This window comes from Kogia breviceps, chromosome 12, assembly GCF_026419965.1.
Source record: "Kogia breviceps isolate mKogBre1 chromosome 12, mKogBre1 haplotype 1, whole genome shotgun sequence".
In the NCBI taxonomy this organism is placed as follows: domain Eukaryota; kingdom Metazoa; phylum Chordata; class Mammalia; order Artiodactyla; family Physeteridae; genus Kogia; species Kogia breviceps.
This window is the reverse complement of record NC_081321.1, coordinates 83867178-83892284: the sequence shown is the minus strand read 5'-3', so window position 1 is coordinate 83892284 and position 25107 is coordinate 83867178. Positions and strand designations below refer to the sequence as shown.

The following is a 25107-nucleotide window of genomic DNA, read 5'->3' as shown; positions in this document are numbered from 1 at the left end:
AGACAATTGTAGTTATGCTCTCCTTTATTTCCAAAGCGCTTTATGCAAACCTTTATTCCAACATGTATTATACTGTTTTATCATTTGCTTTTATGTCTTTCTGCTTGCTTATACTATGAGTGGTCCAAGAGCAGGAGCTGTCTTTTAGTTTTTGATCCACCAGCTAGAACAGTGCTCAACAAATAGTAAATGAGTGAATAAATGAATGTGTTGGCATACGTCATGAAAACAATGTTTATGGAAGGTATAGAGGACTGTAGGAATTTAAGTGAAAAACAGCATCTGTAGCCATAGTGAGATAGTGGTGTGGTGACCTCCGTGGAAGTGCACTGAGCAGAGTCAGCATCTTCTGGTCTGTAGGTCTGCCCCTGCTGACATGCACCATAAACACAAGGGGATGGGATTGGGGTTCCTCTCCTGTCAGCAGACAGACCTCAGACCTCAGACACACGAGGCAGCAGGCTCAGCTGGACTTGACTAGATACCTGAGAAGACAACTGTTGTCAATGTGGTGGGGGGTGGAAGAATGGGGGAGGCACCTGCAGGCAGTGTGGTACCCCTGGATTCACTGCCAGTGTCTGGACCAACGTCCAAAGAAGAGCCCTCATTGCTAAGGAAATCCAAGGTTGTCAATACTTCCCCTGCAAAGTCATCCATTGATCTAGCTCTCAAGCTGTCCAGGTTTGGCTGAAACATGTTTCTTTTTCTTTTCTTTTTTTTTTTTTTTTTGCGGTACGCGGGCCTCTCACTGTTGTGGCCCCTCCCATTGTGGAGCACAGGCTCCGGACGTGCAGGCTCAGCGGCCATGGCTCACGGGCCCAGCAGCTCCGCGGCACGTGGGATCCTCCCGGACCGGGGCACGAACCCGTGTCCCCTGCATCGGCAGGCGGACTCTCAACCACTGCGCCACCAGGGAAGCCCTGAAACATGTTTCTTTAAATGCCAAGTCTTATTTTGTCATGTAACGCCCACCCAGGGGTGGGGGGAAAGACATGCTAGAAATAGTTTATGGAAAGGCAAGGCTTGAAATCCTTTCCGGTTACTTAGACTGCTCTTTCCAACCCTCTCCCCTTCTGTTAATCCAACGTAACCATATACCCTAAGTTCTTACTGAGATCTAGTAGTGTAAATGCCTGCAGACTTCCTATCAGTATCATTTGGTATGATGTTTTACTCTTCCTATGAGAATGAATAGTGGCTCCAAGCCATTCTGTGTCCAAATATTCATTTATTCATTCATTGACTTACAGGTAGAGCAATGGTAGTTGTAGTGGATGGATTCTGATTTAGAAAGACTTAGACTTTAACATTTAAAATCTGGTGATCTCCAGCAAGTTATTTAGCCTTTTAAGCCTCAGTTTCCTCATCTATAAAACACAGATAATAATCATTCGTACTCCAACTGAGTTGCTTCTTGAATACTCTAAACGCTTTTCCTCCTCAGGACCTTTGCATATGCTGTTACCTTTAGAACCTTTCTTTTCTAACTGGAATTTTTTTTTTTTTAACGACATCAGTCCACGCTACCAGCATTCATTTTACAAGGAGAAAGAAGTTGCATGGGTGCAGATCTGAGTCAGAATCCAGAGTGAGTAAATATTTGTTGAACGAATAACTTTACTGAATTCTACTGAGCATTCTGCCAGTTGCTTTATATTGTTTTGGTCGCACTGCGTGACATGCAGGATCTTAGTTCCCTGACCAGGGATCGAACCCACACCCCTCGCAGTGGAAGCATGGAGTCTTAACCATTGGACCGCCAGGGGAGTCCCTGTTTTAGCCTCCTGATAAACGAGCGAGGTAAACATCAGTGTCCTTATTTTACAGATGAGGGAAATGGAGATCAAAGAGGTTAAGTGACTGTCCACGTGTATGTGGTTTTAAGTGGAAATGCAAGTCCAACTCTTAGTGGCTCCCAAGGCTTTACCCTTTCCACTGTGCCACATCACTTCTCCATGACCCTCATGAGTTCCTCACCAGAGAGGACCTCATGCTTCCCCCTTTACTTCTGGTGAAATGTTATTTTGCTGCTGCTGAACCAGAGAAAGCCAGACCTTACCATGCTCTTCTTGTCGGCCTTCTGGATCGTGTACCCTGTAATGGCAGTATTTCCATCATCCTTTGGTGGTACCCATGATAGAGCAACATTCTCTCCCCAGACATCGTTGATCTTCACAACTTGGGGTGGACCCGGACGGTCTGTAGGATGAATTCATGGCATCACTGTGAGGTCACTTTCCCCCCAACCTAGACCTTGTTATAGGAGGATATTTTAAAATGTCCTTTTCTTCCTGTATTTCTACCCACGTTTCTTTTGCATTCTTCTTCTCCAGAGAAGTACAATGCACTCCTACTAATCTTATCTGGAAACCTTTGACTTTCATCTTCATGGAAAGAAAAGGATTTTGAAGAGAAAATGTAAATGAAACTTCAAACATCATTAACCATCCCTCCAGGGGCCAACTACTGGCAGTGAGTCACAGGCTACCCTGCCTAATGGGAAAGGTAAGCTGATGCTAGACTTGAAATCACAGAGCCTACCTGGGCTGTGTAGCTCCAGCTTTCGGTGAGAGGCCCGAAGCCCACAGTCTGTGAGAGAGGTCCTCTGCTGCACTCAAAAGGCACCTTTAATGGGAGTGAGGAAAACTTACTTCCTCTGCCATCTCTCCCTCCAAGATTCATTTGTATTTATCAGTGTTTCCATTTTATGGAAGTAGAATGCATTAATGAAGAAATAAAGTCTTTCTCCACTTTATTTTCTGCACCATGAATTTCTGTGACCTCTGACCTTCCAGTAAATTGCAGTAACATTCAGAAAGGCCAAAAGTCAAGTAAACGAAAACTTGGGGAAGGGATAAATCGGAAGGTTGGGACTGACATATAACACTACTATATATAAAATAGGTAACTAAAAAGAACCTACTGTGTAGCACAGGGAACTCTAGCCAATACTCTGTAATGACCTATATGGGAATAGAATCTAAAGAGGAGTGGATATATGTATATGTATTCACTTTGCTGTAGAGCAGAAACTAACACAACATTGTAAATCAACTATACTTCAAGAAAAAATAATTAATAAAAAAGAAAACTAAATCTTCATTGGGAAGACCCCTCAAAAAAAAAACATGCATAGAGGTTCAAGGAAGGACAATAATCATATTGTGTATCTGCATAGTACTTCTTAATTTTTTCAGGGAAATTTCACATCTGTTATCCTTTGCAGTGCAAGCAGTACCCTTTCTGTCCTGAAATATTTTTCAGGTATTAAAATGCAACTAGAATTATTTCTATTTGAAATGTCAGATTGAAAAGAATAAATATCAGAGTGCTTTCTGGTCATGTCTTTCTCTCTTTTAAGCGACATTTAATATGCAGTCTTCGTGGGCTCCGGGGGTGGAGGGAAACCACAGGGATAATCCTCACTTCCTTTCTACAATTACCAACAACGAGTCTCTACAACCACAGTTTTCTATCTCCTGTTTTCACCAACTTGTCCTACAGACAGATGTCTTCTCCCAGTTCAACTTCTCACCTGCACCCCAGGTCTGCTTTGTCTTCAAAGTTCACGTTGGCTTTTCAGACACTTGCTCCCCAACAGTAAATGGCTAGATCTTTACAGTCATGGCAGAAACAGAAATTTGGGACGAATAAAATAAGTAGGATACTAATTGTTACTATTTATTGAACTTTGAGCACGTGAGTGACAGCACCAGGCACTCGTAACTACCTGGTAAAGTCACTACATGGCAAAGTAGGAAAAATAAAAAAGTCCTTCCTCGTGTTTCAGAGGGCAAGGCTCTTCCAGACCCAACCACAAGGGCTTCCATTAAAATAGAGCCAGCACCTAGCACAGGGAGATCAGCTCGGTGCTTTGTGTCCACCTAGAGGGGTGGGATAGGGAGGGTGGGAGGGAGATGCAAGAGGGAGGGGATGTGGGTATATATGTATCTGTATAGCTGATTCACTTTGTTATAAAGCAGAAACTAACATACCATTGTCAAGCAATTACACTCCAGTAAAGCTGTTTAAAATAAATAAATTAATTAAATTAAATGGAGCCAAGCCAGACCCAAGGGCACACAGGACATCCGCAACACTCCCTTCAACTCAACAAAAATCAAGACAGTTTAGTCAGCACGAAAAGATTGCTCAGTTTAAAGGACATGACCTTTCACCTAAGGGAAGGCTTGCCACAGGAAGCTGCCCCTTTGGTTAGAGAACCTCTAGTTCTAGCACATGTGCTAAACTGTAATCATAAAACTGGAGACAAGGCTTCTCCTAACTCTGCTCTTAAATTTATTTCTTGACATTGCAAAAATTATAGAACAGTTCAAGCGAGAAGGGTCTACTTGTAAGAGATCCTCCCTCTATTGTCCTAATTGTGGAAACAAGTAAGAACTAACTTTGTTTGGACAGGTAAGTATCTAAGCCCTGCACCACCAACCACAATTCAGTCTTTGTTTAACTCTGTTTAGGTATACCTTTCGTACATTTAATAAAAATTCTTCATTCTCCATTAACGTTACTACTAGCAAATTTTAAATGTAGTAAGAAACATGTTAAACTATATCTAGAATCTATAATGTTTTCTTTTTTTTTTTTTTTTGCAGTACGCGGGCCTGTCACTGTTCTGGCCTCTCCCATTGCGGAGCACAGGCTCCGGACGCGCAGGCTCAGCGGCCATGGCTCACGGGCCCAGCCGCTCCGCGGCATGTGGGATCTTCCCGGACCGGGGCAGGAACCCGTGTCCCCTGCATCGGCAGGCGGACTCTCAACCACTGCGCCACCAGGGAAGCCCCTATAATGTTTTCTTAATGCAAGAATTCAACATGGAAAATAGGTTTATCATTGAAGAGTTGAGAAACAGAGTAAGAGAGAACTGGATTGTAAAACAGTACTGATAGTTTTCACTAGAAAGTACATACATTAGTTTTCTTTACTATATATGCCCTAAGTCTCCCATGATCTGTCCTTTTAGTCAGTGAAAAATTATTCTAAAATGCTAACCAATCTTCCTAATTTACCTATTTTTTTAAATTCTAAAAAGAGGAATTTTCTGTAGAGCCAGCCTAACAGAAGAAATTCGGACTCTTGCCTTATTAACAAGGACAATTTGTCTCCATATAGAATGTTCTAGTTCCCTCCTCCAAACCTACCAACAACCTGGATATCGATGGATGCAGTTTCGACGTATTTTTCCACTTTGACCTGCAGATCATATTTCCCAGAATGGCTCCTCTCTGCTTTTCTGATAAATATGATTGTATCGGTCTCAGAGTTGCGAATGTTGATCTGATTCTTATCAATACATGAACCATCTTTCTTCCAAGTTAATTCTGGTCTTGGTTTTCCCTTAAAAGAAAAAAAAAAAAAAGACAGAAAAAGTAGAGGTGGGAGAGGATCAGACTGTCTCCAGATTTTTTTTCAGCATTAAAAAAATGGGCAGTGGCTTACCCCCTCCTAGGCAAGGTTGGAAAATGGTCTGGTGGTGGGTAACGTAATATTCACTATTGCCCATTGATTGCATTCTGTATGCAAGGTAGTATGTAAGGTACACGATATTTATAACTTCCCTTACTCTTCACATCAGGATAAGTATCATTATCCTCATTTTTCTTTTTTTTTTGATAAAGGTATTAAATGACTTGCACAGGGCCTTGCAGCTAAGTGCTGGAACCTGATCTTCTAGCCAGGTCTCTTCAGCTCCAAAGCCTGAACATCACAGCCTAATGGTTCAGAACATGGGCCCTGGGACCTTAGAATCTGTATTTGGATCCTGACTCCACCACTTAATAGCTGTGTGACTTTGGGCAAGTTACTTAAACTCTCTGCCTCAGTTTCCCAATCTGTAAAATGGAACGAGAGTACCTTTCTTCAGGGTGGGTATCACAACTGAAGTTCTTAGAAAGCTTCTGCCCACTGCAGAGGTGTTTCATTAATATCATCTACATGCTAATGATTATTATTGTTCCACTGTACTGTGTTGCTCATTTCAGACTTGTCTGTAATTCTCTCTCTGTTCTCTCTAGCAGCTGAAACCATTCTTTAAGAGCAGACTTTCAGTAACTATAATCTCATTCAAGGACATGAGTGTCAGTTTATGTTACAAAGGAACTTCCTAGGATTCCTGAGCACCCGGGCTCACCCCACAGACAGGAACCAAGCATTAATTCTGTTGGGTAACACACAGCCTTCCCATGGGCTCCTAATGTGGCTTGTGGATAGGTTCTGCTAAGGCATGTGAGAGACACACATCAAACCCCTCCCCACAGGGCTTGAAGAATGGATGCAGGAGCTCAGATGTGCATATGGGAAGTAGAGAACAATATTGTTAAAGATGGGAAAAATAGTTCCAGGTCTCATTTCCTTAAGTGTACAATTTACTATTAACTACTGGGGGAAAAAATTGAGTTCTCTGATAACTTATGGAGTGAAAAAAGCACTGGATTCAGTGTCTGGAGATATAGACTCTGTTCACGGCACTACCATTTATTTGCTGTGTGACTTTGGGCAAGTCACTGAACTTCTCTGAATGTCAGTTTCTTCCCTTCTCAAGGGGGGTAAGGAAATCTGCCATTCCTGCCTCACAAGGCGTATCTGGGGCTCAAATGAGAAAAGGTTCGAGAACTTTACAGGTTACATAAATATACAAACGTGACATACTAGTCTCATCACCCCCTTCCTGGTAGCTGACCAGCCCCTGGGATGCCATACCTATGAGGGCCCTCTTCTCCTGCTCTCTCCTCTCCCAGACCCAGGGACAGAGCTGAATACACTCCCCCACTCCCAACAAGATCTGGGAACTGGAATTAGCCCTAGCTGCTGACAACTAGAGGGCTGATTCAGCCCCCGTCCAGGGCTGGGGCTGGGGCTGGGTCCCGGGTGCCTGCCTTGTGCCAGCTCCGGGTTTTTTTTTTTTTAGGCTGTGGGAGGACAGAAGTGGGAGGAACCTTTCCAAGCCATCGCCTTCCTCCTCTGCTGTGTTCACACTCACATCCTCCTTGACTTCCGTTCTGATTTCATGTGCTGTGTATGTAGAAGCTAACTGCCTCTTCTAAGGCTGGGCCCCAGGTGCCATGAGAATGGCCTGGACTGGCTGTCCCTTTAGGTTAGTTTTCATGAGAGCCTGTGTTTGAACCAGCTCTGCGTGTGTGTGTGTGTGTGTGTGTGTGTATCCAAATGTTTGCAGAGACCTAAACTCTAGTTCTAAGGCCGTGCTGTCTGACGTAACAGCTGCAAGCTCAATGTGGCCATGTAAACTAAAACTAATGAAAATTAAAAATTAATTTCCCCAGTTGCCCTAGTTCCTAGCTGCACTTTTCAAGTCCTCAATAGCCACATTTGGCTGCTGGCTACCATACTGGACATTGCATACACAGAACATTTCTATCATCACAGAAAGTTCTATTGAACAGCACTGTTTAGAGGCATAAAAGGAATCAAATGAGTAAGGAGGTAATGGCACAGTGTGTGTGTGTGTGTGTGTGTGTGTGTGAGACAGAGAGAGAGAGAGAGAGAGAGAGAGAGAGAAAGAGAGAGAGAGAGAGAGCGAGAGAGAGAGAGAGAGAGAGAGAGAGAGAGAGAGAGAGCGCAAAAGTGATTATCATATGCAAAGCCCAGTTAATCTTATAAACAACAGATTCTTTGGAGGGAGCGATGATTTAACAATGTTCATTTATTTCAGTTACGGGCATCAAAATTTCAAATTTCAGTTATCCCTCATTGGAATTTGGGTGATATGAGTGTGGTTTGGGTTAATCATGGGAAGTAAGGACATGTTGTTTTCCTGAATGTTACACCAAGAACTTCACTTAAAAGGAAGAGCAGTTTTACAGATGAATAGAACCAGAAAGATTCTTTAAGCATTTCTTGTTTCGGTGTCTCCTTGGTGTTTCCTCTCTGGCCCCCTGTGGTCCCTGAGCTTCAGACAAGACTAGGTCTCATTTATCTCACGCAGAAGGAAAATCTATGACAGTTTTATAGATTTCTGTACTTGTAAAGCAGGAGGTTGTTTAATCACTCTCCAAATCTCCTCCATCCTTTCCTGCTCTTCCTCTGAGGAAATTCTGAATCACAAATAACTTAAACGCTGAAGTCCCTCCCTCTACTCCTTAAACACCCCAGCATGGGAAAGAGACAATGAGCGACCCTGAATTATTACCTGGAAAGGTATAACCATATTGATGGCTTCTCCAACTCTGCGGATGTAGGTTTGCTTTAGGTGCCTTGGGATGCGAATCTTTGGAGCCTCTGAATGACAGTAGAAGAGTGTAGTTTTGCAGTCAGTATTATACACTGGAAGCAGCATTACATGCATACTTGTCATGATACTCACCAGGACTTCCCTATGCTCATGTCTCTGAAGTAAAATCTTAGTTGGGTTACTAACAGATTATATGTGGTAACTTTGGTTCCAAATGTTTCCTTCAGGGAGAGATGTTTTAACAGTTTGACTCAACAAGATTATTCCCTGACCTCCTTAATTTTACTACAACTTCCTATTTTTATTATAAACCTAAAGCAACTTTATAGAAAAACACTAAATTTTCTCTTAGGACCTTATATATTGTTTTCTTAGTTTCTAACAGTGAGTATATTCTCCAATGAACATTCCATAAAAGATCTACAGTCACCACATTAGCTGGTAGGACTGCCCATTTTTTCTCACCAGAAAATAATAATAAAAAATGCTTTAGCACCTAGCACTTGTTATTTATGTAATTATGTTGGAATTTGATGGTAACTTTCTCCCTTTATGACTAAGGTGAAGTATATAATAGGCAGCCCTAGCCCACTGTATATTAATGTTCATTAATTAAACACCATGAAGATACTAGAACATGTGGCTGTAAACCCATCAGAAGCAGAGAATCAAGGCTCGTGGCTCACAGGGATAAGGTGGGTCATCACTTGAGGGCTCCGAATGGAACAGATACTGGGGTAAATGCTTTTCGCAAAGCGACCAATTTAAACCTCACAGCCACCTTATGACACAGGTACTGTTTTTACTTTATGATAAAGAAGCTAAAGCAATAGGGGTTTACGTCACTTGCCCCAAGGTGACATAGCCAGGATTAGACCTGGAATCAGCTTCCAGGGCCTATGCTCTGCTTAGACACATGGACTGCAGGGTCAGAGAGACCTGGGTTTGAGTTCCAGATCCGACGGTAGATCTGGTCTCAGTCTATTCCGTAAAACTGGGATGATAACAGCATCTAATTCACAGCATTGTAGTGAGGATTAAATAAGGTCACCCATATAAAGCGTTTAGCATAATGGCTGAGAACAGTAAATGCTCAATAAACTTTAGGGGAAGATGATGGTGATGACGGTAGCGGTGGTGATTACTGAATGCTGGAGCTGGAAGAGAACTTGAGAGATCCTCTAACTAACTCCCTAACTTTACATAGGAGGAAAAGGAGACTCAGCGAGGTTCTGTAGCACATTACACCATCATCATAATAAAAGCTAACATATACCAAGGGCTTATTATGTGGCCAGCATTACATGGCCAGCAAATAACATGGATTAATTTATTCAACTCTCACAACCTCTTGATGTGGTAAGTACTATTATTGTATCCGTTTTGCAGATGACGAAATTAAGGCTCAGGAAGATCAAGTCCCTTGCCTGAGACCACATGGTTAATAAATGAAGGAAACAGGACTCAGCTTTCATAGTCTATCTCCAGAATCTACTAAGAAAATATGCATGCTTCATACTTTCTACCATCCATCCATCCATCCATCCATCCATCCATCCATCCATCCATCCATCCCCTAACCTACTCCCAAAAGGTTTCAGGCAGTCACACCATAAGTCTGTGGCTCAACATGGTCCAGACCCAGATGTTCAGAACCCTTCCCGATATTCTTTGCCCTGGAGCACCGATTCTCAAATTTTTTGGTCTCAGGATCCCATTACACTCTTAAAAATCATCAAAGGCCCCGCAAAGCTTTTGTTTATGTGGACTGTATCTATCCTACTTACCATATTAGAAATTAAAACAATAAATTTTGAAATACTTATATATTTATTGCTTGAAAAATAATAACATAAATATCATTTACATGAAAACAACCATATTTACATTAACAAAAATTTGTGATATGAGTGGCATTATTTTATATTTTGGCAAATCTCTTTAATGTCTGACTTAATAGAGGCTAGCTGGACTTTGTTTCTGCCTCTAATCTGTTGCAATATGCTGTTTTGGTTGAAGTACATGAATAAGATTTGTCTTCACACAGACAGGAAGAATATCTTAATAAACTTTTCAGACAATTGTGGGTATCCCTCTTTGATTCTACACTAAAACACGAGCTGTAATTTCTTAAGGGTTAGCTGCAGTACGGAATCTGAAAACTTCTATGAACTTTTCATATCTGTTACATTAAACCCCATTGGTCTGCCTTCCATTTTGAATGTATCTTACCCATGCATGATTTTTTTTAACTTGCATTGGTCATTTGGAAAATATTGCTTCAATGAATTATGCAGATTGTCCAAGTGTTGAAATACTGCATTATTCAATGTCAAAAAATTACATTTGCTACTATCACCACCTACTTCATCAGAAAAGATTTTAAGTATTGGAAAGCTGCTAAGTCCATGATGGTGGATACCAGCTTTCCATAATTTTAATTTTTGCTTCAAAGATTAAAGTTTTTCATTGACAAGTTGACAATAAATACTCTAAGTTGTTTTCCTTCAAGCGACGGGCTCACTCCATTCATTTTCTAGAAAATGTCTGCCAAATACCCAAGACTGACTAGCCAGAGTTTGTCACTCTGTCATTCTTTCCAGGAAGAATGGAGTTTCATGGAAAAGGTCACGAGTTTAGGCTCTAATTCAGTTGCACAAATGCTTTTCCTAGAGACAACCATCGTACTACAGTATTTAGCATAAGAGTTTCACATATACTTTGCATTTCATTGTCATACAGAGTATAGAAAAAAAGTGTACTCAAGAACCAAGGTTTAAGAACATTCATGATTCATATGTATCATCAAGAACACTCCAAGGCAAAAGTGGCCCTTTAATTTTAATTGCGAGTGCATGGTGGTGAGGAAGAAAAGACCAGCCAGCCAATTTGGTAGCACAGATTGGATCTGTGCTAAGGCACCAGCAGTTTTACACACCATCACTTTTGTACCATCAGAGCAGAGGTCAAGCATTGAAAAGGGAAAACAACGTGTTCATATTATTATGAAAATGGTTTTGACTCATTTGAGCCATTTTGCTGCTGTAGGGTCTGTTTGAAATGCTTCCCCCACCGCTGCCCCCCACCCCTTGTGACTAGGCAGCCCAGCTGCCTATTGGCTCATGGAACCTGGTGTAGTTATCTGGTCCTCAAACCAAGTTATAAACCGGGAGCTGACCTCCCACGCTGCCTATAAAGGGCAATTTTGTTCATTTCTAACTCCCAGGAGATATTAATAAAATATCAAAGGAGTGACAACAAAATAGGAGGGTTTGAAAAAGAAAGAGGTTAAAAAAATGTGAAATGGAGACAAAGTTTTGAAAGCCTTGCCACCTACCTACGATTTCTTTCACAAGGATGGGCTGAGAGTAGTACTTGGGCTCGCTGGCACCGGCGGCGTTCACAGCTTTCACACGCACAAAGATCCTTGCGTCCGTTGGCAGACCTGTGATGGTGAACTTGGTCTTCTCGATCAGCTCTGTGTTTGCAACTATCCAGTTGTCCTCTAAAATCCATTAAGGGAAAAAAAAAAAAAAAAAACGAAAGAAAAGACAAGAAGCAAGAAAGAATGGTGGTTAGTGAAAGAAATCATCCTGTTAAACAGTCAACTCCAAATTAGTATTTTACTCAAAATTAAATCATTTGGAGGGAATATGACTTTGGTCTGGACTCAGACTACATGGCTGGGTGTTTTTCATATTTAAATGAAAAATGGCCTAGAATGGCTAATGTAAATAGCAGGAAGAATGATAATCAGATTCTGCCATCTCTGAAAAACCTCTTATTCAGGCTACTAGGGTATCCTGAACAATGGTAACTGTCCCAGGAATTCTGTAGTAGTTTAACCCCATTTGGTTTTACAAGGTACATTTTTACAATTGATGTAACCATGATGTTAAACCATCTGTATACATTAAAGTTCAGAAAAAGAGGAAAATGCTATTCTTATGAATGAGAGACACCAACCTTTACAGTCATAAGATCTCTCCATTTTATCCTGGCTGCTTTATTATTATAAGACATAATACGGGCATGGGAAATCTGATCATATGCCCAATGATGAAGAAAAGAAGCTTATATCCACGGCAAAAGGAGCCACAACTCAGCAGCCAAGACCTCATAAGGAATTGGCACGATCTTTCACCGCAATCAAAAGTTCCGATTTTTTAAATGCTTTTGGTGGCTTCGTCTACAACAGCAAGAAAATTTAAACCCAGAATCCAGGTTTTACAAATATCTCAGGTTCTAAAAGTTTGTGTGCATTATTATGCCCACGGGGGGGGAAAAAAGGAAGCTTGGATCCCACATTATAAACTCACCACCCGCCCTCCCCCTCCATCTCTAAGGGCTTTTTTGTGTGGGGGTGTACTTCAGGCTGGGGCACGGAACATTCCCAGAAACTTTATCATACAGTAAGAAAGTCTGAGAACTTTCAGAGAATACTTTACCTGGTAGATCATATGCAGCCTCCCCATTTTCACCAGACTGTTTTGTTGATGTACCTTTGAGAATCCATCATTAAAATTAATTAAAGACACCCACTTTCACAACAGAAGGAAATCATATCAGTAGTCAGCATTCTCTGTTAGTACAGTGTGCAAAGTATGCAAAGATATTTGTCTTCAGAACAGTGACAGAAGAGACCAAACATATTAGAGGAGGGGGGAATGCCTCAGGAGGGGCACCGCCTGCTCTATTCAGACTGTGGGGGTTTTTTGTCCTGAGGCACCTGCCACTGAGAAGGGGAGGAGAAAGGAGGCTGGGGCACCCCCAACTGTGGGAGCAAGAGGTAGAGAACAACAAAGCAAGACCCTGAAGACAAAGGCGGAGCAGGTCCCGGATTCCACAGGGAGCAGTGCACACTGGAACAGTCTACCTTCGCTCCTGTCCCTGCTACTTCAGCCTGGGAGGGTCCTGTGGGTCCCCAGGGAACACAGTTCTCCCACTATGGGGCTCACCCATCAGAGTCTGGGAGTGAGGGCACTTGAGATACGGCCAGCCCCGTCTAACCAGGAAATGAAAATGCTCTCCATGGAAGTGGAAACTGCCCCAGCAGCCCAGGAGGCAGCCCCCGGTTGCCGTGGCAACAGGCTCTTGGTCTGGCAGACTGAGCTGTCCTGGTTGCCGCATTCCACATGGGTGGAGGGCACGCTGATGATTCAGAGTGCCTGTAGGTATATCTCACTAGTTTGGGATGATGACCACGTAGGTTATCGGGAATGGAGCAGGGGGGTGGGGACTAGACGGGCCCCTCTTGCATCCTTCTCCTCTCTCTTATTTCAACCCTTCTAGGAGTATCAGGGAGAAGGAACAACAAGCGAGAAGCACGTGGATGATACAAATTACTCAGGACTTTGAAAAAGAGATACACCTTGAAGCCAAGGGTCTGCCTGGGAGCTACCATGCTGATATTTTCATAATCAAGAGACGAGTGATGAGAATGTGAAATAGGAGACTGAGAAAACATGCATGAAAGAGGGAAGCACTAGGGAAGAAGGAAATTTCAAGAGGAAACAGGACAAAACAAGACCAGAGGGAAACGAAAACATCTCTTTGCATTTGAACTACTTGAGGGAAAGAGAGAAAGAAAACGGTGTCCAGGGGATGGGAAAGGAATGTGAAAATTATTTAATACATGAGGAGAATTTTTAAGGAAGGAAAGAAAGAACCAGGGTGAAGAAGAGTAAAACGGTGCAGGCATTAAACAATAAAATAAACACCAAGAGAAAGACAGAGTCCAAACCAACACACGATCTTATAAAAGAAAGAATTCTCTTACACAATAAAACCTGCCATATCTAAAAGCATTCAACACTACAGAAAATTAGTCTGGAGGACAACAGCCATTAAAAGAGAATGAAGAAGAGGGCAGCCACAGACAGGAAGTAAGAAAAGACTGCAAGAACAAAGAGATACACGTTATAAAAGAACTTCCATAGAAAGCTAATTCCAAAACGTTATGTGGCAAAATATATACATAATAATGACTGTGGACATATATATATGTATATGCGGGGTATACATATATATCTACACAGAACACACACAGAATTATGTAAAATACACTTCGTTGTATTTTAGCTAAGCTGGGTAACATCAAAATGTCTGCCATCTATCATTTTGCTGTATCTTCTTACTTTTTAAACCTATCAGAAAGAAAAGAGTAAACAATTTGCTCTGCTTCAGCAGCCTCATCACACAGAAGTGGGGAGTTCTGCTAGCTGGGCGGTATAAATAACAGAGAGGAGGGCTTGGGAGTTTTTCAAATTGGGGGAGGGGAATGGAATGGGAATAAACCATACTCCAAAGCACTCAAGATTATAATGTCTCCACTGGTTTTGGTTAGTGGCTTTCTAAGCCCTGGAAAAATCAACAATAGTGTTCTGTGAGTGAGTGCATGTGAACAGAACTGAGTGTTACCAGGATGCTTTATTCCCCCTTTCTCTCTACTCTCCTGACCAACACTGGTTATTTCCATGCGTGCCCCCATCCAGAAGCCTGGGGCTTCTTTTTCAGCAGTTTTCTCTTCAAAGTTAGAAATTTCTTCTCCATAGAGGTTTTCCTTCTGGGAAGGTGTTCACACTCCCGGTTTCCCAAACATGCTCTGGAGTCTCTTTTTCCTTCACCTAAGATCCACATTAAAGTTTGGGGTCCAAAGAGTTTTCTTAGAGTTAGAGGCAAGTCTGGGCCTCTCATTTGTGGAGATAGGAACAAACTACCCTGGTGGATTGTTTCCCTACCATGACCTAGAATGCAGCCCGAGTCCAGAGCTGGGGCAATTTTATTCACCCATCTCCAAATCATGACAAGTATGAAATCAAAAACACAAGAGGCTTTTAGTGAATTTCACAACTTTTTTTGGTTTTAGGTACACTCTGGCCTATATTTTCTTGTGTCCTTTTCTCTTTTTCTATTATTTCTATCAGCAAGGGGTTTTTTTTTTTGCCTGTTTCTCTTCCCCTCCTAAATTTAACTGAGATTTTTTTTTTTTTTTTTTGCAGTACGCGGGCCTCTCACTGTTGTGGCCTCTCCCGTTGCGGAGCACAGGCTCCGGACGCGCAGGCTCAGCGGCCATGGCTCACGGGCCCAGCCGCTCTGCGGCATGTGGGATCTTCCCGGACCGGGGCACGAACCCGCGTCCCCTGCATCGGCAGGCGGATTCTCAACCGCTGCGCCACCAGGGAAGCCCCCCTCCTAAATTTAAGCCATTAAATTTTTATGCACCCATATCCTGAGACAAGTTGCTGCCATAATGTTGAATCTATTTCTTACACCCTCTGGGATTTAATGCTGATTCTTTTAAACACTGAAAGTTGTCCTTAATTATTCTTTTTTTTCCCTTTAAGAAGGCAGAATTGATCACCAGATAGTCAAGTATATAATCTCTCTTTATTACCCAGAAATAGGCAGCTCTGTTGATAGCTGACCTCTGCTCAGTATAGAGTTTAGAATTTTCAACTTGCTTTATCCTACCTAGAATTTTATTTTGCTTTGGTACATTTTAATTCCACCAATTCAAGAAGTGGAAGTCCCTGAAGTTTGGTCAGAATCTCTCCTCCTATGTCCTAGATCACTCATGTTGTCGGATCTGGGAGCCTACCTGGGATATTTTTGAGATCTCAATTTGTTAGTCAAGTAGCAAAGAAGGGCTAAATTCTCATCCATCATAGAAGGATGACCTTTGGCTTGTTGTCATTTTCAGTAGGAAGGAGATGAATTCCCGAGAAAGAGAAACAAAAGGGGGGCATATCTCACCTACTGATGATGGTATTCATTTGAACTACTAGTTGTACTTACTTCCTTCAAAGCAATACTCTAGCACATAGCCATCTAAACCTGCTGCACCAATATGGTCGGGGGGCCGCCACTTCATTGTGACAGTGGTGTCAGTTACAGAGTCAACAGCCAGAAGAGTAGGTGGGCTGGTTACGGCTTCAGAGATAAAAGAGACAGAAAAAGAAGAAATTATTAACTACAGAATTATGGCACAGGAACTGTGATAAAATGAACTAGGACACAAATAAAAATACACACAGGGACTTCCCTGGTGGCACAGTGATTAAGAATACACCTGCCAACGCAGGGGACACGGGTTCGAGCCCTGGTCCGGGAAGATCCCACATGCTGCTGAGCAGCTAAGCCCGTGAGCCGCAACGACTGAGCCTGAGCTCTAGAGCCCGCGAGCCACAACTACTGAAGCCCTTGTGCCACAACTATGGAAGCCTGCACGCCTAGAGCCTGTGCTCTGCAACAAGAGAAGCCACCGCAATGAGAAGCCCGTGCACCTCAACGAAGAGTAGCCGCTGCTCGCCACAACTAGAGAAAGCCCACACGCAGCAACGAAGACCCAACACAGCTAAAAATAAGTAAGTAAGTAAATAAATAAATAATAAATAATATACACAGAAGCCCCCACGTGTTAATAAAATTCAACGAGACTCCTCGAGCATATGCTGTGTTTATGGCAAAGATCTGCCAGCTGTGAAAATTTTTTTATCAACGCTGTCACACTTTCCCTCCATTTAGGAGGTTGACATGGGAGTCTGGGAGGCCCAGGAAGTTGAAAAAGTCAAAGTTTGAGATCTAATGATCTAGAGTAAATTTTCCATAACTTTCTAATTTTAAAGTGCAAACTCTTGTACTAAATATTTCTATTGAAAAATTTACTCACTACCAGAAAATAGTGAAGACGTCTTGTCTTCTTTCTTTGCCTTTACTGAACTGACTTTTTTGGTTCAATAGATAACATTTCAAGTGTGACCATAAAGCAAAGAGACTAGCTTTCAAGTGTGGTTGGTTGAATTGATGTCAATTTGTTTTAGTTATAGTGTTTACACCAGGGTGTTGGATTATACTTTCAGAAGGATAAATGGGGATAGTCTTGTGTCAATGGGCCCAGCTACATGTTTCCAGTGGGGAGGGGCAAACAGAGCCACCCACAGCTGTCCTTGGAATTCTGGTAATAAATTCCAGGGTCTACATTATGAAGGCATTCAATTCTATTGTGTTGTTTGTAATTTCTTAGAAAATTGCCCCTAACCACCTCTAGTCTCCTACTCCTGTATCTAAGAAGCTTCCAGGTCTGCTCCAGTTAGAGGTCAGAAGGAAGCAGTCACAATCTGCAGCAACGATTTTCATGACAGAGACACACCTCTCTTGACTCACCCAATGGAACAAAAGGTTTGGAGGGCATACTGGGCTTGGAGAGGCCAATTGCGTTGACGGCAAAGATGCGGACCTCGTAGGCCACACCTTCAATCATCTTCTTGGGCTCAAAGGTTGTTTCTTTGCAGAGATCAAAATTCAGCCTCATCCACCTGGAGCTTTGCTTCTTTTTCCTCTCGATGAAGTAACCTGAAGGGGACACAAAATGGAAACTGAAGTTTTTCCTTGGTCTCCAAAATTAAACTTTGTCAGATATCAGAATGTTCAAAAATTTCCCATATTCTCAGCACTCTAAGTGAAATAGTCATATATGTATTTTTAACCCATCTTATTCCATTGGTTTTTTGAGAGAGCTTATAAAGAATACAAATATTAACATCATGGGATATAGATAAAAATAATAAGACTAGAAAAAATTAAAATTGTATTAGGAAGAGAAGAGAAAAAAATAAACCACAGATATGTAGGCCATAGAAACTTACATAGTCACTCAATTTGAGCAACAGATGTGACTTTGAGTCCCAGCAATGTAAGAAGGGGGAAATAACCAGTTTTGTGAGTTTCATTATTAGCAAGTAGAAGAAAGTTCCTGTTCCACAGGGGAAGCAAATTCTTCTAAGTATTTAACTCTAGAAGAAATTGCCTCATAGACATAATTCTACGGATCTAGGCATTTACTGACCAGAATAAAGTTAGACTTACAGTTGTTTCAAAATTAGATATTGAACAGAAATGTCAAACAAAAAAAGAGGACAGGCAATCAGATGATATTCATCAGAGCTATTTAAAGCTCAAGTACTTATAAAGCATCCCCCAATATATTTCAATGTGAATGGACATTTAAAAGTTTTCTTCTAAATGCAGTATTTTAAAATGTGCTTTGTACTAATGTGCATAAAGAGGACACCAACTCCACTGGCAGCTCCACAGATGGACCAACACGCAGTTACCTAAGATTGGGGACCCTCCATCATAGACAGGAGGCTCCCAGTTCATGATGCACCAATCATCTCCCACATGAGTCACATTCGGCGCCACTGGAGGATCAGGGATATCTGTAGCAAACAAAAAATAGAATAGAATAAAATAAAATAAAATTCAGGGAGTGAGAGCACAAAGAAGAATGTTCATTAGAAAATATGTTTTTGTTTGATAATAATAGAAGCAAGGTTATTTCTTATTATTTTTTCATGTTCACTGAAGTGCATTGGGTAACTAATTTGGGTACAAGGTCTGCTCCATATGGAATCAGGGAAGGTGAGCCCAATACAAATAAAATAATGATGTCTCCAAATCCTTTAAACTAGTGTCACATTACAGAACCGTATGAAACCCAAGACTCTTGTTATTTACCTTGAAAATGGCGACTAAGAAATTATTGCCTAAACGTTGGACGTGATTTGGGTTTTTTGTTTTTTAACCACAGAAGTGAACTTGCAGCAGAACTGAATCAAGGACTAATTACTGCACATTTTACATCAGTTGTTGTGTAAAATGTTGACTGGTAGAAATCCAAGTCAAAAATGGCAAGTTACCATGTCTTATAAATATAGTTCAGTACATAACAAAGTAATCTTAGTTTTGGATCAATTTGAAATATGTTTCTTGGGAATTCCCTGGTGGTCCAGTGGTTAGGACGTTGCACTTCTGCTGCAGGTACGGGTTCGATCCCTGGTAGGGGAACTAAGATCCTGCATGACACATGGCGTGGCCAAAAAAAAGAGAGAGAGAGAGAGACAGAGAAAAGAAAAAAAAGTAATATGTTTCTTAAGGGAAAGCTAAAGTGGGATGAAGAGATCATGAGACCTTGGACCACCAGTAATCTGCCATACTCATTTCACTTGATTTCAGGATCCGGAAAAATGTACTTCAATGGTCGTCTAAGAACCAAAGCAGATCTTACTCCCCTACAGTGAGTGTGATTTTGGAAATTATTTAGCGATTGTGTGTCAGTGACTGTAGAGGGCACTGAAAGGGAGTGTGACTGTGGAGGGCTAATGACAGCAACCCCAAAAGGCTAACCTTAGCTACTCCTCACCGCAACTAGTCCTCTAGGCAAGCAAAGAGACAAGGGAGGAAAGGAAAGGAAAAGGAAGAAAAAGGCAAGAAAAGAGAATGAAAGACATACAAAGAAGTGGCAAAGATAAAAAAAAGAAAGGCAGTGATTTATAAAATACAGCTACAGCGTGTGCTTCTTTGTTGGCTACCCAGAAAAGCTGAGAGAACCAAGAACTTGCAAAGTCTACTCTGGATCTAGACATGTCAGCCTGATTCTAGAAGTCTGTTGGCTCAGAGGGCTTACCCACAACTTTAATCTTGATGGCTGCATGCGCTTCCCCAGCTTCATTTTTCAGATTTATGTGGTAAACACCAGAATCATCTTTTTCTGCTACATCAATAACCAGAGTGGTGGTGTCAGGGTAATGTTCAGCTCTTATCCGGCTACTGCCCTCCGTAATAGCCTACAGAGGAAAGAAATACAATGTGGCATGACCTGTGCAAACAACAAGGACACCTCTAGAGTGCCTGGGCACTTAAGCTGGACATGGTGCTAATGCCTGAAATATGTGTTCTTAGTTTCATCCTCCATCAGCTCTAAGGACAAAAGTATCGTCATCCCATTTTACACACGGGAAACACCGTGGCCCAAGGTTACACGGCTAAGAAGTGGTAGAACTGGGATTTGACTCCACAGTTCACTACCCATTAACTCCTTAAAGAGAAAGTTGGAGGACCTAAAATATAAGCGCAGAAGTGTCATTCTAGGAGAAGAGTTTCTTTGTACGTGATGTTAGAAATACTTAAACTCATATCAGAAACGAAATAATGATTTGTTCACTTCTTTAGATGTCTTGGAAATTTAAAAATACTGAAAAGGGTTGAAGAAGGCTACAGTGCCAGTTTCCCATACAAGTTGAGTACTGATCTTTCCCTTCCAGTAGGACATGAAAGAATGAACATCTAATTCCCAAAGTAAAGACGGAGTGAGGTTGAGACTTCTATTATATTTTCTTTCTTTTCTCCTTCTCCTTTTCCCCTTCTTATTTTCCTTCATTTCTCGCCTTCCTTCTTCCTTACACCAGAAGTTTAAAGCAGCATTACATTTTTCTGATTCCCAGGTCATATCTTCCATGAAATAATAGACAGCCAATATACAAAGAGGAAAAACAGAGAAGGTCAAGGCAATTTAGAAACAGGGTGATTTGCCACTATTGTCAACTCTACTCTTTTGTGTCTGGATTAGGACTTGTAAGTCTTCAATAACGTAAGACTGTGAAGACGGTAAGAATACTTGAAATGGGGCTTCCCTGGTGGCGCAGTGGTTGAGAATCCACCTGCCGACGCCGGGGACGTGGGTTCGTGCCCCGGTCCGGGAAGATCCCACATGCTGCAGAGCGGCTGGGCCCGTGAACCATGGCCACGGAGCCTGTGCTCCGCAACGGGAGAGGCCACAACAGTGAGAGGCCCGCGTATCACAAAAAAAAAGAATACTTGAAATGGCTTTCATAATTCTCATTTTATAATAGAACAAAATTTCCTCATTTTAGCCAAATTCTAATCTTAAGATTGTAAAAGATGTTCTGCTTGAAAAGAAAAATAACTTACTTAGGGTGGTGTTATATTATCCTCTTCATATTTCTATGTGTTCTTTTGTTTCTTATGGTATAATTTACATAAAGTGAAATTCATAGTTTTAGATATATAATCTATGAATTTTGACAAATTTATGTGAGTGTGTAACCACCCCCATAATCAAGCTACAGACTGTTTCCATCACAGCTCACAGTGTGTCTCCATGCTCCTTGGCAGGCACCCCACTAACCCCACCTCCTGGTCCCTGGCACCCACTGGTCTGTTATTTGCCCCATTGGTTTCCCCTTTTCCAGAATGTCATATAAATGGAATCAAACAGTATGTAGTCTTCCGAGTGTCTATTTTTAGGCTGATCCATGTTGCTTGTATTACTAGTATGTTCCTTTTAATTGTTGAGTAGTTTTCCATTGCATATTCCACGTGCAGTTGGAATATGTTTGTACAATTGGACTTTTGAGTCATTTCCAGGTTTTGACAATTCTAAATAAGTCTGCTATAAACATTCCTATACGAGTTTTTGTGTGGGCATATGTTTCATTTCTCTTGGGTAAATACCTAGGAATAGCCTTGTGGAGTTTTATGGTAAGCTCATGCTTAACTTTATAAAAAACTACCAAACTGTTTTCCAAAGTGGATGCACCATTTTGCATTCCCACCAGCAATGTATGAGAGTTTAATTGTTCCATATCCTTGCCAGCATTTGGTACTGTCAGGATTTTTTTTAATGGCTTTTTAAAAATACTCTTTGTTTTTTGTTCCAGCATCTTTCACACAGCATAATTATTTTGAGAGTCATCCAAGATATTGCAGTACTCCCTTGTATGAATTTCTTACAATTTGTTTATCCATTCACCCACTGATGGAATTTGCATTGTTTTCAGCTTTTGAATATTACAAATAAAGCTACCATGACCATTTTCTAGTAGATTTTTTTGTAGATTACATTGGATTTTCTACATCGATGATTATGTCATCTGCAAATAAAGACAGTTCTACTTCTTCCTTTCCAAAATGGATGTCTTTTACTTCTCTTTCTTGCTTGATTACCCTGGCTAGAACCTCCAGTACAATGTTGAACAGAAGTGGTGAGAGTGACATCTTTTCTCTCTTTTTTTTGATCTTAAAGGGAAAGAATTCAACCTTTCACTATTAAGTAGGATTATAGTTGTAGGATTTTTATGGATGTCTTTTATTATGCTGAGGAAGTTCCTTTCACTTCCTAGTTTGCTGAGAGATTTTTACTAGGAATGGATGTTGGATTCTGTCAAATGCTTTTCTGTGTCTATTGAGGTGACCACGTTTTTTCTCTGGTTTGTTAATATGGTGAATTATATTAACTTTGTTGAAAATGTTAAACCTACCTTTGCATTCCTGGGATAAGTCCCATGTGGATATAATGTACTGTTTCTTTTACATATTTTTGGATTTGATTCGCTAAATTCTGTTTAGAATTTTTTCATCTATGTTCAGGAGTGATATTGATTTGTAGTTTTCTCTTCTTGTAATGTCTTTTCTGGTTTTGCTATAAGGGTAATGCTGGCCTTCAAGAATGTGTTGGGAAGTATTCCTATCTTCTCTTCTTCAATTTTCTGGATGAGTTTGTATTGAATTTGTATTATTTCTTTCTTAAATGTTTGGTGAAACTAACCAACAAAGCCATCTAGATGTGGAATTTGTTTTGTGAAAAGATTTTAAACTACAAATTCTATTTCCTTCTTAGATGTAGGGCTATTCAGTACTGATTTAGTGGTATTTTGCAAATTCTGATATGTGTGTGTTCATAAATATTTTCTAATTTTCCCTTGTAATTTCTTCTTTGATCCATGAGTTACTTTTTTAAAAAGCTACTTAGTTTCTAAATATTTGGAAATTTTCCAAATCTTTCTGTTATTGCTTTCTAATTAATTCCACTGTGGTCAGAGAATATACCTTGCATGACCTGAATCCTTTCACATTTACTGAGACTTATTTATGGTCTATTTTGGTAAATCTTCCATGTGCATTTTAAAATAATGCCCAGTCTACTTTGTTCAATGGAGTGTTCTATAAATGTCAACTACATCCAGATGGTTGATAGTATTACTCAAAGCTTGTACATTTTGTTCTATCAGTTATTGAGAAAAGTAGTAAAATCTCTAACTTACTTATTTTTCTTTGTAATTCTATCATCTTGCTAATTGTTTTCTATTTGTCCCATCTGTCCTTTGTGTCTCTTTTGCTGCCTCCTTTTGGATTCATTAGATATGTTTCTGTTTACATTCTGTGTTGGCCTATTAGCTATAACTCTTTGTTTTATTATTTTAGTGGTTCCTTTAGGGTTTATAGTATAGTCTACCTTCATGTGGTATTATGATACTTTACATTTAGCAAAAGAAACTTACAATAGCATATGTCCATTTCACTCCTTTCAATCCTTACTTCCTTTCTCCCCCCTTGGCCTTATATTTTCATTGTTACAAATTTTACTTACACTTATGTTTGAAGGCCATGATGCACTGTTATTATTTTTGTTTAAACAACCAAGTATCTTTTGAGGAGATTTAAATAAGAAAAAAATTATTATATATTTATCCATGTAGTTATTATTTCTGACCCACTTATTGATAGCTCCTTTGTGAAAATGTTTTCATCTTAGTATCATTTCCTTTTGACTTTAGAACTTCTTTTAACATTTCTTGTAGTGCAAGTCTGCTGGAGATGACTTCTTTCAGCTTTTGTATATAAATAATTTTATTTTGTCTTCATTTCTGATAATTATTTCTACTGAGTATAGAATTCTAGGTTGACAGTTTTTCCCCCTTTAAACGTTACTCCACTGTCTTCTCACTTGCTTTGTTTCCAGAGAGATCAGCTGTCATCTTTGTTCCCACGGGTTTAATGTGACTTTTTCTCTGACTACGTTTAAGATTTTTTCTTAACCACAGGTTTTGAGCAATTTGATTATGATGGGTCTCGGTGTAGATGTCTTAATGCTCCTTGTGCTTGGGTTTTATTGAGATTCTTGTATCTGAGATTTTCTAGTTTTTATCAAATTTGGAAAATTTGGGGCCATTTTTTCTCTACATATTCTTATGTCCCCCTCTTTGGGGACTCCAATTACATGACTGCTTGAAGTTGTCCCATAGCTCAATAAAGCTTTTTTTTTTCCTCCAGAAAGTGGAAAAGGAGAAAACACTCTCCAACATTTAAAAAAAAAAAAAAAATTATTTTTTAGAGCAGCTTTGAGTTCCCTGCAAAATTGAATGGAAAAAGTACAAAGAGTTCTCATATAACCCCTGTCTCCACACATACATAACTTTCCTCACTACTGACATCCCCCACTAGAGTGGGTACACTTGTTATAATTAATGAACCTACATTGACACACTGTTATCTTTGAAAGTCTATAGTTTACATCAGGGTTCACTCTTGGTGTTGTACATTTTATGGGTTTTGACAAACCTATAATGACACGTAGCCATAATTTTAGTATCATATGGAACAGTTTTACTGCGCCTAAAACATTTTATATAGGAAGCCGCAGAGTCACACTTGAGCCGGCTCTACTCTACCACTCCAATCTTATTTATTCTTCTCCTACTCACTCACGCTGCCTTGGCCACACTGGCCTTCTTTGTATTCCTCCAACACATTAAGTGCATTCTCTCCTCTTGTTCTTTGTACTTGCATTGACATCAACTGGAAATCTCTTTGCTTTTATCTTCTCAAAATGGTTCCTTATTGTCATTCATTAGAGGCTGTTCTCATGCCCCATGCAGTCACTTACTAATCATATTACCCTGTTTTCTTGTTGTTGTTGTTGCTGTTATTAAATAATTATTTTATTTTTGGCTGCATTGGGTTTTCGTTGCTGTGCGCAGGCTTTCTCTAGTTGTGACAAGCGGGGCTACTCTTCCTTGTGGTGCATGGGCTTCTCATTGCAGTGGCTTCTCTTTTTGAGCTCAGGCTCTAAGTGCACAGGCTTCAGTAGCTGTGGCTCGCAGGCTCAGTAGTTGTGGCGCACAGGCTTAGTTGCTTTGCGGCATGTGGGATCTTCCTGGACCAGGGATCAAACCCGTGTCCCCCGCATTGGTAGGCGGATTTTAAACCACTGAGGCACCATGGGAGTCCCACCCTGTTTGTTTGTTTGTTTTTTGCGGTAC

At 40.7% G+C, this 25107-nt stretch overlaps 1 protein-coding gene across 14 annotated transcripts in view; it reads right to left on the bottom strand.

The window, feature by feature from the left end:
• MYBPC1 (myosin binding protein C1) overlaps positions 1-25107 on the bottom strand; it is a 96546-nt gene that overhangs the window by 10104 nt on the left and 61335 nt on the right. For all 14 annotated transcript variants that reach the window (XM_067009985.1, XM_067009979.1, XM_059081930.2 and 11 more), the window contains 9 exons: positions 19674-19833; positions 18322-18426; positions 17372-17560; positions 16004-16138; positions 12655-12708; positions 11544-11711; positions 8165-8253; positions 5160-5355; positions 2060-2199 (listed from right to left, as the gene is read on the bottom strand). In XM_067009985.1, the coding sequence (XP_066866086.1) occupies positions 2060-2199; positions 5160-5355; positions 8165-8253; positions 11544-11711; positions 12655-12708; positions 16004-16138; positions 17372-17560; positions 18322-18426; positions 19674-19833 (1236 nt within the window). The remainder of the gene's footprint in view (positions 1-2059; positions 2200-5159; positions 5356-8164; positions 8254-11543; positions 11712-12654; positions 12709-16003; positions 16139-17371; positions 17561-18321; positions 18427-19673; positions 19834-25107) is intronic.